Source organism: Symphodus melops, assembly GCF_947650265.1.
Source record: "Symphodus melops genome assembly, chromosome: 15".
NCBI lineage: Eukaryota > Metazoa > Chordata > Actinopteri > Labriformes > Labridae > Symphodus > Symphodus melops.
In genome coordinates this window covers 19722877-19738128 of record NC_136705.1, presented here as the reverse complement: position 1 = coordinate 19738128, position 15252 = coordinate 19722877, and the positions used below count along the sequence as shown (strand labels likewise).

General features: G+C 40.0%; 2 protein-coding genes across 4 annotated transcripts in view; both read left to right on the top strand.

Annotated features, from left to right (window-relative positions):
* The first annotated feature begins 3813 nt into the window (after positions 1-3813).
* On the top strand, positions 3814-11398 carry chst3a (carbohydrate (chondroitin 6) sulfotransferase 3a). Its single transcript, XM_079362735.1, has 4 exons — positions 3814-4315; positions 6399-6564; positions 7348-7899; positions 7988-11398. Exons 2-4 carry the CDS (start codon positions 6485-6487, stop codon positions 8682-8684), a joined length of 1329 nt encoding a protein of 442 aa, XP_079218861.1. The 5' UTR covers positions 3814-4315; positions 6399-6484; the 3' UTR covers positions 8685-11398.
* A 1332-nt stretch (positions 11399-12730) lies between these two features.
* Positions 12731-15252, top strand: part of LOC306835936 (uncharacterized protein) — an 80377-nt gene continuing 77855 nt past the window's right edge. For all 3 annotated transcript variants that reach the window (XR_013780712.1, XR_013780713.1, XM_079362747.1), the window contains exon 1: positions 12731-13066. Coding sequence is in view for 1 of the 3 variants with exons in the window: in XM_079362747.1 (XP_079218873.1) it covers positions 12950-13066 (117 nt within the window). In the remaining 2 variants the exon portion in view is untranslated. The remainder of the gene's footprint in view (positions 13067-15252) is intronic.

Genomic DNA, 15252 nt, shown 5'->3' with positions numbered 1-15252 from the left:
ACTTTCACCTGATACTCAAACATCACATTCACGAGAAAAGATCACCTGTAAGGTGACTTGTGTATGTTGATGTCAGAGGCTTCAGCTTTAATTCTCATAGTCCCGGCAGATGGCAGGCCTAAAGATTAACCCACTGTGCTCTAATCTCTCCTCATCTTGTAATGCACGGAGCCTGTCTGTGTTCACACAGCCTCCATCAGACATGAACATAAAGCACAATTAGCACACATTATGTTGCAGCCACAGAAACAGGCACATGTTGCATTTAGTATGCCACGTTAGCTCACATATGGATGACCTGTGCTCATCTTGCATACCAAGCATGTCCTATTTCAAATCTTCACGTGAATGAGTAGTTTCTCCAATAAAGAGCTGTCATTGAAGCTCACACATGCAAGTGTCTCTACAATGATCAGAGTAAAAAAAAAAATCATCATCATACGGATTTAAAGCTCACTGCTCATCTGTAGTCATCTTCTTAGTTTCTAATCCCGTGCCTTCAATCACAGTGGCACATGCTGACCTCTTTGTTCCTGCTGAGAACAGAGCCATTAGGCAGCCCACAGGGAAATTTCAGGGAAATGTTCTTCACTTCAGCCTGCTGCTGTTTCATGTGTATCCTTTGATTTGGATTAATGTCGTCAATAAACCGACCCTGCATCCAAATAAGTTTAGTCAATCCCGGAAGAATTCTATTAGTATAAGCCACTGGCATGACCGTACAATAGGGGTTGGGATAAAATATCATAACATCATATATCATACAATTGCGATGATGCTTGTGATATGAATTAGGGTAAGATGAACAGAAGTTATTTGGCTAAAGAAAAAGAAGGCAGCAGAAACTAAGAAGGTGATGGAAAAAAAACAGCCAGATAATGTCAGACAGCAGTGAAAGAAGTTAAAAGGTCAAGTGACACCAATTACAGTGGATAAGAAAATTAATCCTGCACTTTCGCTTTTATTGGCATTTTGTATTCTTCAGTTAAACAGATGTGCTGTATAATGATGTATTATTCATTGATGACTGTCTTGCAATCAGAAAATCATGATAGTTGTTGTGAGCTGTGTATTGTACCGTATCATATCATTTTGTGAGTTTGCCTACAATTCCCACTCCTGGTTTACAATAAGTAAAATCATGTTGTGCAGTGACAGGATGGGCCTCCAACAGCCCTGCCTTTATTTAAAAAGCTAAGTTATCCTCAAGGGGCTTGGTTTCCAAATGAAAACAAAACAGAATTAAAGGAATTACTGCAGTAATCGTTTCCTTTCTGTTACATCATAAAACCGGAAAAGAGCAGAGGTCGACTTCCTCTGGGACCAAAGCACATCAAGATCTACAGTTACATCAAACAGGATCAACATGCTTTTAGATACAATATGGAAAAATGTTGTGATTTAAAAGTTGTTATCGGTAAATATTAATGGATGACGCCTGAGTGACATCACCCATCTGATACTGTAGGGGGCTTTAGAGTCCCGTTGATGGCGGTCACCATGCTGGAAATGTTGTCCAAACTTAACTTTCAGTCAGCCTAACACCAGGCCATGAGCTGAGGCAGGTTTTAAGCTTCTTGTGGTAATTAAATTCAGCCACACATATTATTGTGACTAAAGCTTGTTCTTTATAAAATAAAAATGGATGAATTATTAAAAAACGTTACGTCTGTACAGTGTCCACCATCAAAACATGAGCTAATCAGACGTAATGTATTTCATTGTTTGTAGGCTGATTTAAATATTAGAAAAGTAAGAAATAAAATATTGCCTGTTTTCTGTGCTTGGCATTATTCAGGCACTTCTATTTCAACCCCAACAACATGTGGATTATGTGTAGAATTACAGTATGATGTTGGACTTGCACTGGGCACGTTTTTGGATATTTATCAAGATGTGATGTTGACTAAGAAATCTGCAAGTAGGAATTAATCTGGCTTCAGTCCTGTACATGTTTCTGAAACGTGAGGGTCTGAAAACTTGTCAAATGTCAATGTCAAACTACTAAATAGCACTTAATCACTAAGACATTAAGATCCTTTTAGGTTAGAAAGATCCTACACAATTTATTTTTTTATTAATCCTAAATTTCCATCCACTGAGAAACAATACATTATGAGTAAATTATCAGAGCAAACAAATGATAAAAAAAATACTGCCTTGGTAAATCCTTCAGGGTTCTCCTGCTCTAACAAAATGTATTAGAAAATACAATGCCAATCGATGGAAAAAAAAGAAGAGGATCACCAGGTCAAAAATAGAAACAGTTTGTGACTCTACAGTACTTGTGACAGTACAGAATCACTTTGTTTGTGAGAGTACCTGTTGTCAAGATACCCAGTTCAGCTCTAGCATTTTGGATTATTAATAATAATCTCCAGCGTGGTTTGCCAAGGGCAGAGGTTTGCTTTTAGTCCCGGTCCACTCTAAAACTAGGTCACCCCTTTAATCTCTGCATGTAGAGTATACTGTAGGTTAACAGCCCTTTCATTTGATAAAGCTCAGAATGCTAGCAGAGTGAACATGAACAGTGCAAAATATAAGAAGAGATGACATGCTGCTGCTGTGAGGATCAGCATGAGGGCTGACCACCTGCAGGAACCCCAGTGGTGCCAGTTCTGTATTATGAGCCACCATACAATGTTTTAACAATCTTTCTGAAGTTTATTATACACCTTAAACCCTTAAAGGAAATGAAATGACTGCAACTGGTAAATATTTACAGACACAAAAAGCATACAGTTCAAACATAAAATCAAAGGTAACAACTGTATAAACTGGAATCAAATACGTTTTTATTTTCTAAAATATTTTATCAGTTGGTTTTTACTGCTAAAATCTAGCCTGTGCACAATGAGTCCATCACTCTCTGAACAGCTCTGATGCTATATACAGTATTCTGTACAATGCTGCCCTCAAGTGGTTAAAAAGTGATCATGGATTTCAGACGTTAAATAGGTAGGCTACTTTTATTTTTTGTGAGCAGGATTATTTATAAGAAGTTTAAGTTACACGCATGTGAACAATGACTGTCTTATAACTAAGTGTAAAATTAAACAGCATAATTCGACAGTGACTCAGGATGCACAAAATCAAGATTCTTAGACTAATGCACCTTAATGGCATTCGTCCATCTTTCACTTTCATGGCGTTTCAAAGTGTTGTCTATAAGAGGTCTAAAAGACAACGCATACATGACGAAAGATAGATAAATAAAACAACAACAAATAAGATACCTAATTGATCTTTAGGGATGCAGAAACATAGGCTATAGTGCACATTTTTGGAATAGTTTGTGTGTTGTGTAATGTTAAGCCTGACTGTCCTTCACAGTCTAATAAGAAGGGCGATGATAGAAAAGGGCGGCGCCTTGGTCCAAAGTATATATTACTTACCTTACACATGCTCTCTTTATTTTTTAACAGAAAGCAGCTGGTGAAACCAAATAAAAGACGACACAAATAGCCTACGTTCATTTATTTCTACCGCGCTCCGATAACTATTCTTGTATCTTCACTGATAGGACTAGTTTATTGAAGTGAGTCAATGGAAATGTGTTCAGTATCCTTCACGATGAGCCATGTGTTATGATTGTCAAAGTTTGGCTTACTACACGTTATATAAATAAACGTGACTTTTAGCTCATTTCATGGCATTTCCTCAATGAAACAGTAAGCCTATTGGTTTGGCAAAATACGTATACAGCAGGTTTGTCGAAAAAAGTGCAGTGACAAAACGGACATAGACTCAATGATCTGTGGGCAGGTCCTATAAAACGGGGTCTTTATTCTAAATTGCAGGGTGTTTAGGGATCACGTGACCACCTCGCCTACACAGGATGCCCCACACACTGGAGAGCGGTGACGTGAAGCGTGGCTGCAGTCAGCTCGCTCGTGCGGCGGAGGAGTCCAAACACATTGAAAAAGTTTGGTTAAAAAAAAAAGTTTTGAAAAGATTACATTTAAACTGTTAACTGCTTTTATTGAATTACTTCAAACGCCCAGACACAGAAAGAAGGAAAACTACAAACACTGGCGTAACTAAGCGTAGTTTTGTAGCAATACTGAGGTGAAATACATATTCCTCGCTCGTGCTCCGTTCGGCTCTCTCTCATGTGGAAGTTTCCGCGCGCCGCCTGTGCCTCCTCCGCGCTGCCTCTCATTCATCCTACACAGGAGAGGAGCCCGCGTCCGAGGATACAATGAAGCAGTGTGTCCTTGTCCGAGACAATGCAGCAAGATGCAACGAAGGGACCATGCCGTTTCTGCCAAGAACAGGAACATTTTGTACGATGACAGAGACGTTCCAGCTAAAGGTTTGTTTCAGCCGCTACACGAACACCTCACCAACATCTTCTGTGATCTGGCAGAGAAGCCACTCAAAGCGTTAAAAACATCGACCCCGCAGATACACCGGCGCACGGCAGAGCGTGTAAAAAAACATGTTGCTGGCATGCGCGTAAAACACCACACACGATGAATCATAATTTTATCACCATTATCATTATTATCACCATTGGCGAATGTTACACGTGTAATACAGGGATGCATAATAATAGCGCAACGATTGTAGCAGTCTACTATGGTCGAATATTCTTAGTAGATCTAGATGTTACCGGCTCAGTAAACAATTGATCCAGATTTTGATTTGGAATAGGCTATTTGAAGGCATCATTTCCTCATGTCAGTGGTTGAGGGATTAATAGTATGCAGAAGTATTCATTAGTCTGTATTCATTGCGGTTCGGTGATGGGGGTGTAGAAAATGCTCCTGAATAGAAAGCCCCCTCCCCCCAAAATGACTGTATTAAGTAGCCACACACAAGGGGGAGTTTTCTCAGTTTCCAAATGGCACATGACGTCAACACTGAGAATCAATAAATCCTATATATATATATATATATATATATAAATGGCTAACTGTGCCAACAGATACATTTTTGAATATTTCCCTTTTCGCCATTAATTGTTTATTCCAACACCCCTGAATGAACAGAAAAAAAAACCTTCAGCGGGGATTTTGCTTTCATCACCTCCATGAGATTCAGTTTGAAGGCAGCCATTAATGTAATTTGTAGTGAGATGATAAACAGAGTGATGTGTGTTTCTGCTTGAGCAGATAGTCAGATTTGCCAAACGCTCCAGTGACTCTTGAATATATAAAAGTGCTCAGCTCAAGTGCTTTCAGCCTGACAGTTTGACGGCTATGGCATATTAAGCTCAGATAATTGGGTGATATTTACTTACAGAGCACACAATCATTCCACAACCACTTGGAAACTGTGTCTTTTTCCCCTTAATGATAAGCTGTGAAAGAAACTATTCACTCTCTTGACAGCTCTAAGTGACATATATGTAGTCAACAATTATTTTTTTTCTGTAAGATAATGTATTCAAAGTTAGGAAATGTGTGGTACTGATTATAGTTTCATATAAAATTCAATGTCAGAATGGATGATTTGTTCAAAGTCTTTCGGAGACGACTTTAATTGTTTCGTATGGCTTCATGGGTTTCTTGTCTTCCTAATAGATTGCCTCAGTTGTCTTCAACATGGCGGTGTAACTCAACACTCCCACAGGACAAGATGATGCTACAACTCCTGATGAATGCTCTGTTTTGTAGATTATATTTTGAGCTTTAATGCTTTTGTTCGAAAGGAGGGAAGACGATACGAGTGAGAAAAGGAGATGAGAGAGCGGGGAATGACCTGCAGTTCGAGGACCATAAGGTCTGTACGTGGGGTGTGCGATTTCACCGCTGGGCTCTCCAGTTTTGTTACTGCCAGGCTTCTTTCTTTGACTTTTCTATTTAAACTAGTAAACGTTAAACATTTGCATCAAAGATTGATGCTGCTGGCTATCTTTTGATGAAATCACAGTGTTTAATTATTTAAATGAAACTCTGCAACAGTTTAAGTTCTTCAGTTCTTGAAGTGGCCTTATGTTAAAGACAAGTGGTGTTGAAATCACATAGTACTAGCTCTAAACCCCAATCCTCAGAGTCTCAGCACCTTTTTGGAGGTGCTTCACTATGTTTTCTGATATATAAACCTGCCCTGTGTACGTTGACTCCCCCTGTCCCCATCATTCATTTTCTTCTTTTAACTCTACCCCAGCCCCCTACGACGCTGATTCATTAGTGGCTCTCTCAAATTAGGTAAACAGCTTGGCCATCAGTGCTCCACATAATCCAATATTAAACCATAATAGCCGTTTGATTTTATGGTTGTTTTACATTTTTAACCTTGTTAGTTAGCCTCATGCTATATTGACCGTTCCTCCTAACCAATGAAAGTTTTCTCAAAAGCCAAACCGAGTTAGCACCAGGATTTCTATTTATTTCTATCACTGTAAATCATTAATACTGTACATTCTGATTCTTCTGTTTTTCTCATTGTAGAATGAAGCGTCATCCCCTGCATGACCGGCTATGACCATCACACAGATTAGACTTTAATTGTCCACTGACGAAGCCAGGACTCAAGAATGAAGACCAAATATGCAATTGTCTTCATCTGTATTGTGGCTCTGGTCATCATCGAGAAGGAAAGCAACATTCTATCCCGGTAAGAGAATGAGAAAAAGCTGGATTTGACTCTTCTGAGGCCGCCCCGGGTGGCCGCAGCCCTGTGCTGCTGTAACACTGTAAATTTCTCCACTCGCGAGATGAATAAAGGATTATCTTATCTTATGCAGTGTATGATAAGACATCGAGTGAATCATTTGTGAAAACAGCAGCTTAAACATTCGAAGTTAGCAAAAACTCCAGGACAGAGATTTGTCTTTTGTTTAATTCAACCTACCTGTCCAAATGAGCATTCATCTTGCCTTTTTTTTAGAAGACAGATAGATATTTTAAAATTCAAGAAAGCCAGACAATTCAAAGACAACCTATCTGAAATGGTTTTGCAGTCTTGTATTTTGCAAACGTTCTGTCTCCTTGTGCATATGAAATGGTTACAAGTCTGCAGAGATTGCCTGGGTGTGTCATTTGTTCTGGGATGACCTCGAAAATTCTGAAGTAATGACATCTTGGTCTTACCGCTGATGTGCTTGAATAACCTACATGAAAAGATTTATACCACTCTGATTTTATAATTCGTGGACACAGCCAGGCTAAATGCTAACTGTTTCCAGGCTTTATGCATAGCTAAATTGTGCAGCTGCTGTCTGACTAAAGTATTCTTTTAAGTAATTAAACCAAAGCTGTGATTATGTGGATATTGTAAATGTACAGTACTACCATGTAAACATGTTAGCTCAAATGAAATGTAAACACAAGGCCTATCTTTATGTTTATACTGAATCTGTTGTTGATGATTTTTAAGTAAGCCTCTGTATCTCATCAGGGTCTCTGATAAGCTGATCCAGAGGCAGACTCCTCAACAGACCCCACAGACTCCACTGGATTACAACAACACAACTCATAATGGTTCACTAGCGATGCTTAAAATGCTGCTCTCGAAACTCACCGGTACTAACGGGAATTACTCCAGTCTCTCTGAAGAGGAAGAGGAGGACGAACTAGATGGTTTAAGCACGTACAGCTACAGTGCCGGCCGTAAGCACATATTGCTCCTGGCCAGCACGCGAACAGGCTCCTCGTTTGTGGGGGAATTTTTCAACCAGCAAGGGGAGAATATGTTCTACTTGTTTGAGCCTCTGTGGCACGTCGAGCGCATGTTGACTTCGGCTTCAGAGGCAAACAACGGGACAGTGTTAGCAGGGATTTACCGGGATGTACTACAAGCACTCTTCTTGTGTGATTTCTCCCCTCTTGAGAAGTTCATCTCCCCTCCACCCGAGGACCACATCACCCCGGCACTTTTCCGCAGAGAGTCCAGCATATCGCTCTGTGAAGAACCTGTCTGCAGTCCTGTAATGAAAGATGTTTTTGAGAGGTATTGTTGCCTTTATTTTAAATGGAATGATTCTACTGTTCATATGTTTAAGCGACATGTAGCAAAGACTATCCCTCTCTCCTTACAGGTATCATTGTAAGACTCGTCGCTGTGGGCCCTTGAACTTGACCCTTGCATCCGAGTACTGCCATTCCAAGCAGCACCACGCCATAAAGACTGTCCGTGTGCGGCTGCTGGACACCTTGCAGCCTCTGGTGGAGGATCCTCGCCTGGACGTAAGGGTGATCCAGTTAGTCCGAGATCCACGTGCCATCCTAGCGTCTCGCATGGTGGCTTTCTCTTCCAAGTACCAGACCTGGAAGACCTGGGCGCAGGACGGCCAGGTACCTGAGGATGACGAGGAGGTGAAGAGGCTCAAAGGAAACTGCGACAACATCAGAGTTTCTGCAGAAGTGGGACTGAGTCGACCTCGCTGGCTAAGGAGACGCTACATGTTGGTGCGTTATGAGGATATTGCCCGCTTCCCCATGGAGAAGGCGGAGGAGATGTACAGGTTCACAGGGATACCATTTAGTCCCCAAGCTAAAGAGTGGATTCTTAGGAACACCCAGACCACACAGGAAGCAAGAGGGATTTACTCCACCCAAAAGAACTCCTCAGAGCAGGCAGAGAAGTGGAGATATAGCATTCCCTTTACACTGGCACAGGTGGTGCAAAAGGTGTGTGGACCCACCATGAAGCTGTTTGGGTATAGATTTGTGGATGATGAAAAGACACTGACCAATAAGTCCATCAGTTTGCTTGAGGAGAAACTTTTTCATTGATGAAAAATGTAGCTGGGAATGTGCAAAAACACTGCACACAATGGATAGGAAACAAGAGAAGCCATTATTGCAAACCAAAACTCAGCAAAGTTGCCATAAACAAAATTGTGCCATACACAAGCATTCATTCTCACCAATGATGTGCCTCATTGTAAAATGAAGAGTCACTTATTAAAGTATTTATTTGCATACTGTGTTCATAGAGAATCATGGTATTTCAGCTTTATGTCACGCTCTGTATTTCATTTAGAATGAAATAGCAGAAGTTGGGAGGCTTGACTTTGGAGAGATCTTAGAATATTTCTACATATGCACTCCTAAAGAGTTCTATAGGATTTCAGGAGGAATGTTCAGAAGAGGGGACGCAGCGGGTTTCCTGAGGCAAGATGGGACGTAAAAAGAACACTTGGAAGTAGCGAAAAAATTAACACAGTCCGCTGTACGATGCTGTGTTTGACCAAATCACAATTTCAACAAAAGAGCAGGAAAAACATACTGGCGAAATATCAGACTGCAGCAGTTTGATAAAATGCACCGAGATCATACCGGTTGTGTGCCTACAGTCCTGATCGTGCACCGATCATAGAGAATGAATGTTCCTTGCACCCCTCCCACTCCCTCGAGGTGATTTCTCCTGATGATATCCTGCTGCGTTCTCACATCAGCTCCTTCGGACCATCTGCAGAAAAATGAAAGGGGGCTGGCAGGAGAAACTTTGGGTGAAGTCTGAGTTAAAAATGTGACTCCTCCTGCAAATATCAGGAATTCAGCTGGAGTCGTGTGGAAGTCTGCAAGTACTATAGGTTCACTTTCTTCATGGATCATGTTTACATTCAGGAAAAAAGTACAGGAAGTGAAAATGCTGAAAGTTTGTTTGTTTGCATAGTATTGTTGCTAGTGCTAGATTTGTAGTTTTGTAGCAGGTTTTTTAGGTCTGCACTAGACTAGACGATGGATTGGTTCACTTCAGGTTCCGCTATACCTGTTGTGCTTTTTTTGGCTTTACACATCCGACTCAGGTAAATGAATGTTGTATTTCATTTTGTGCCATCCTCATGAGGGGTAATGTTATCTTTCCAAAAGTGTGTTAGAGTTGTGTGAGAATACGAAGTAATCTGTAATGTATTCAACCAAATGGCAGTTGTACAAAAAAAAAAGAGAGGCAAATCACGATGGAAATATAATACATGCCGGTACATAGTTATTTGATATAGGACGAGAAAATAATTTATTTATACTCGAGACACCAACATGTCTTAAACTTACAGATGTTGTTCCTCAGTTATATTAATAATAATACTATTAGCCATGGTTGTCGTGTTTCTCAGTCTTTCTTTGAATGGCCTTTACCCCGTCAGAACAACACGGGGTAAAGTCAGAGTGGATTTATTGATTTAAGAAAGGTGTGTTCATGGACACACAAACTAAACTCTTCAGAGTTGTGTTAATGACTTTCCAGCTCATATAATAATAAAATCCATAGAAATAAAAGACATGCAAACTTTTAATGATGCGTTATGAGATTTGTGTAGGTTTAGGATTTTTGTGACAACTAATATTGAAGGTGTGTGTAAGGTTTGGTACTGTATTAACGTGGCCTGTCACTTTAAGTGAAACCCAGGTGCTGTTGCATTAACTGTCTCTCTTTAGTCTATATAAAGGTATCCACTGTGACTCTAGTTCAATGGCGGCATTGTGTTCAGCTGGGCTGAGGCACAGCTGAAACTGCCACGCTGCTCAAGGAAAGGGAAATGCATTAGAGGTACATATAGTAGCGGGTTTGTGCTATCTTGGTGTTTAAAATATAAATATGAATACATTAGAAATAACTGGCCTCATGTTGCCCGAGCCCTACCGAGGAATTTAAGCAAAAAAGTGAAATACTGTGAAATACCAGGTGCAGCTGAATGAACAGGAGCTCTTACTTTTTTTGGTTTTTAACTACTCCAAACTCAAAGGGTTGCAATAATTATTTGGAGGCAATACCATTTAACAGTTATGTATCATAAACGTTTTTATTTGACTGTAATAGTTCATTGAAAACTCGAGCCATAAGTCCCATTCTGTTGTTGTAAAGTTTTAGTTTAGTCAAAAACATTAACACTTGATTTGCAGTCTTTCTCTCTCTGGCACTGTCAATGTTTCATTGTGTTTTAACGTTTTGTCCCACAGCTCTGTCAAAAAGGATTTAACAGGTGAGAAAATGTTGTTTTGATACGTATGCCTACTTAATAACGGACAGACTGTGTGGCTCTGCAGGTCTGCATTTTTCTGGGTAAAACTCCTCCCACATTTGCCTTAAAGTCATAGGGCAAGTCTTAAGTGAAGTTTTTAAAACTTTTTTCTTTTTGTATTTCTTTGATTTTAATCTGTGGAATTTCTTAGCCATAAACAATCTACGCTTCACCCCTTTATAAGTGTGATGAGTATGCAAAAAATAATTGCAATCCTTTGTCACTCTTTTCAGAAACCTGTTCAAAGTAAATCACTTAAAGAGACTTTACGATATGATTGTCAATAGGTAATAGATAATTTATTTAAGAGTTCACTTATACATCTATTGTCTTTCCTGTAACACTCTTGTTGTATTTGCATAGGAAACCAAGAACCAAAGCACAGATTATGCTGTAGCAGCTATAATGTGTCAGATGGATGTAAACTGTTGGTTTGTTTTCCTGAGAGGAAATTAAAAGGATACTTTATGTTGAAACAAATGTATCTATGAAGCCATTTTTTTCTGTAATGTGACTGCTTTTAACGATCAAAAGAATCAACATGTTGCTCATAACATCATGTTACAATATCAGACTATCTGAAAATTGTCAATGTTTTTTTTAAGCATAGAAATGATCAGAAGAGTCAGAAGACAACGTGTAAAACATCACGATTAATGTGGGAATGTTTACTCAGTTGCATTCTCTGGGCTCCAAAGCCAAATGCATGCTGTTGCCAGGGAACCCAAAAAGCCTGAGTGGGAATAATAAAGAGGAAAAAGGCCGAAACAGGGACCCCATTCAAGACTGCATTCTTTCTCTCCGTTTCTTGCCTCAGCTTAGATAAAGCACTTTCGAGTTCACAGCTGTTTGCCAAGCAGATTCCGCCCTCGATCTTTTTCCTAATGCTGAATATTCCCACAGCAACACAGCAGATGTTTCCATTCTGTGAAAGTTTTGGTGATAAGCCACTCGACAGCCCAGTTTGGTGGAGTCTCACTTAGAAAGTCAAAACCACTTGCCTTTTTAGGGAAAGTAGGTTAATTTTAATAAAAGCAAATGCCTTCTTTGACAACATGGCTTAAGTTCAACAAAGGTAAAAGTTTGGACCAGGAAATATATTTAACATAGACACATCTGAGGACAGTCTGGCAAAACTTCAGAGTAAACTGGTACCAGGATTTACACCGGGGACCCTCAGGTTCCCAACCTATCACCAGGATTCTGTTCACAGAAAATACAGAATGACAACTTCCCTGATGTTTCTAATGATGTGCTTTGTTCAATAATGTCTCATGAAGGAGGGCCAGATAATATATCATATGTCTATTCTTTCTGTTCATTTGTATTCAACATTTCAGATGTTATGTTTGTATTTACTTGTTCAGTCAATGAATGAAATAAACGTATATAAAAAAAAATAAAGAATAACAAGGAAAGAAAATCTATGCATAAATCGATAAAAAAGCAAGCTTGATAACTTAAGAAATGATCACACTAAAAACACAATAATGGAATAAACGGAAAAGAAAACAAATGGCCTAAGTAATATTTCATACACAAGATGACAGGCGGTCTGCTTTTACTGAGAGCAGCAGCTTGGGAGTTGTCATGGGGGAAGCTGCTGGGTTGTTTATATTTGCTTAAAGAGCAACTAGACCCCAGAGTTTTGGCTAAAGTGCACCCACCCTGGAAATTAAAAAAAAAAGCCTTTGCTGGCATGTGGAGGATAGGAAACTCCCACTAGCTCATCACGTCCCACGTCTCCCCCCCCCCCCCCCCCCCCCCCCCCCCCTCCGCCACACCCCAAGTGGATCAGTCCGTGATGTCAGAGGTCAAGCGGAACTTGTTGATCGATAGCAAGTAGAAGAGTGGAGAATTGAAAAAAAAGAAAAGAAAAAGAAAGGCAAACTAAAAAGGATAAACGATAAATTACTAAAAAAGTGAAATGAGTCAGCGTGAAAGGGAAGCTAAGAGGACTAATATCGAGGCCGACGCTTTAAATGACTTTCAGATAACATAAGTATTATTTAATATTCATATTACAGTGACATGAACAACTCGCTAACTCTAGAGCTGAAGAGTAGCTTAACAAGAAGCAGGGACTCCTGGAGGAAAGAAGAACAGGAACCACAGGGAGAAAGGAGGCTGGTGCAGAGGAGCTCCCAGGTAAATACAGTGTACACACAGCTCTCCAAGCTGTACATTTATTTCAGTTTTACTTATAAGAACCTGTGCTGTTATTCATTTATTTTAACATACAGTTGGAGTGAAATCTGTCCCTGTTGGTTTTCACTTCCAGGAGACTTTAAACGTTGTCTGTAGTAGGCCCTATGCCACACAGAGGCAAAATAAACACCTGGATAAAGGGTTTACACTAACAGTGGCTTAGTGACTTGTGCAGACAGACAGAGAGAGAGCCCACCTCAAGATCCTTCCTTACCTCCCAATGACATGTTTTTGTTTTAAAAAATGTCTATCAAACACTCTACCTTATATATATATATATATATATATATATATATATATATATATATATATATATATATATATATATATATATAAACTGGTGTTAGTAGGCAGTGGATGATGTGGATTATCATGCCTGTGTTTCAAGTATGTAGATATATTTCATTTGAAGCTGCCGTCTTTATGGGCTGAATGAGATTACGATATTAAATGATGCTTTTGCATTGTTTCTGTTTAAGAAGTGAGAATGGATGAAACTTGTTTTTTCTTGTTTGATGTTTTACAACGGTGCGCTAACTGAGCAAATTATTTGGACAGATCTTTGGTCTAGTCTTCGTCAAGGAGACCTTTAGAACAACATGAAGCTATGATAATGAAAGAAAGCTGGAGTTATGTTGCGCGGCGGATCTGCGGCTGGACTTTATGGCCGTTTGTGACTAATCACCTCAGTGTTTCTCCCCAAAGCGTTTAAGAACACTGCCGTTTGAGTTTCCCTTTTGTTTCATTACAAAACAGAAATAAAGATATGTAATCTGCAGTGTTTGTTACTGTATATAGATATATCTTTGCATCCTTTTTTAAGATGACAAGCTCAATAAAGAAATATTGGTAACATTTGGCAACGCTTGCTCCAAGGGGGACGCTGGTTTAAACTGTCCTGCTGTTAAACTATGTACCAAGAGGGGCCCAGTGACCTTGTATGCACACACAGATTGAATGCCTCTACTTGTGCTGTTTAAGGGACTAGAGAAGGAAACAGGAAACCCCCCCTTATCAACTTTTTTTTGGCTCTATTCCATATTCCTCCTCTCTTAAACACCTCCTGCTGTCTTACCTTGGTCTTCTTACATTAGCTGGCTTTGGCAGTAAATAGTTGTGAACTGGAACGATCAGCTAAAACAGATGTTTGTTTACACCTGTAATGGAATGTGTGTTTGTAGGCTGAGTGACTTCTTTTGGATTTCCTCTCTCTATCTTAAGCTATCCAGTATCACACAATCACCAGTGCTCAAGTCCAGCTCTCCACCCCTCAAGCAAACACACACACACACACACACACACACACACACACACACACACACACACACATACACGCTGTAGCCCTTCCTTTCTCTAAGCACACTCCATCTCTTCTTACTGGCTGGCCCTCACTGGAAGGTAAATAAATCCTGTGGTTGGGATTGAACACTGAGGGCCCTCATATTCCTTCTTGAGCGGCTCTGCCTGAAAGAGGCCCTGTGTTTGGTCTTGTAAGGCTCCTCCACTCAGCTGTACACTGGCTATGCCCAGATGGGTTACTCCTTGGAATACCTGAAAAGGCATTTGACTTATTAAAAAAAACGTGGTTAGTTTACTGCAAAATCAATTAAAAGGGCTTAGGTAGAACATGATTGAAATATTTTAAATTATGGACTACAGTTTTCTGGTGACAAATGTTATCCTAGAAGCTGAAACATGATTTGATAAAAATGCTGTGATTTGTGGCACCTTATTCCTTGTGTGTCCTGCAGAGGGCAGTAGACCCCACAGGATAAACAAGAATCACATTTTTCCTTTCTGTGTGTGCAGAGAAGGTACGACATAGTACAGTGGGTTTGTGTGTGTGCACAGGGGCGTGCAGAGATGCATATATGTATCTCCTATATGCAGACGGGCATATGTGCATTTGCATATGTGTGGGGCGTCTCTCAGGTGATCGCTCACATGTGCAACGGTAATTGTTGCTCTGTTTTATCTCCCTCATTACAGGAAGTTTTCCTGCAGCTCGAGACAAAGCAGAAAATGACTCCTGCTTATGCCTGTTCTTCTTCAATCCATTGTCGGTGTCTCGCTGCACCCTTCACCGCGTCCCCAGAGCTCAAAGGGACGGAAGTGTGAAAGATGTC

Bases quoted from the DNA above. Each gene is read 5' to 3' on its own strand.
- chst3a (XM_079362735.1), top strand. From the start codon at position 6,485: ATGAAGACCAAATATGCAATTGTCTTCATCTGTATTGTGGCTCTGGTC. The intron at 6,565-7,347 runs GTAAGAGAATGA...GTATCTCATCAG, and splicing joins GAAAGCAACATTCTATCCCG to GGTCTCTGATAAGCTGATCC. The intron at 7,900-7,987 runs GTATTGTTGCCT...CTCTCCTTACAG, and splicing joins ATGAAAGATGTTTTTGAGAG to GTATCATTGTAAGACTCGTC.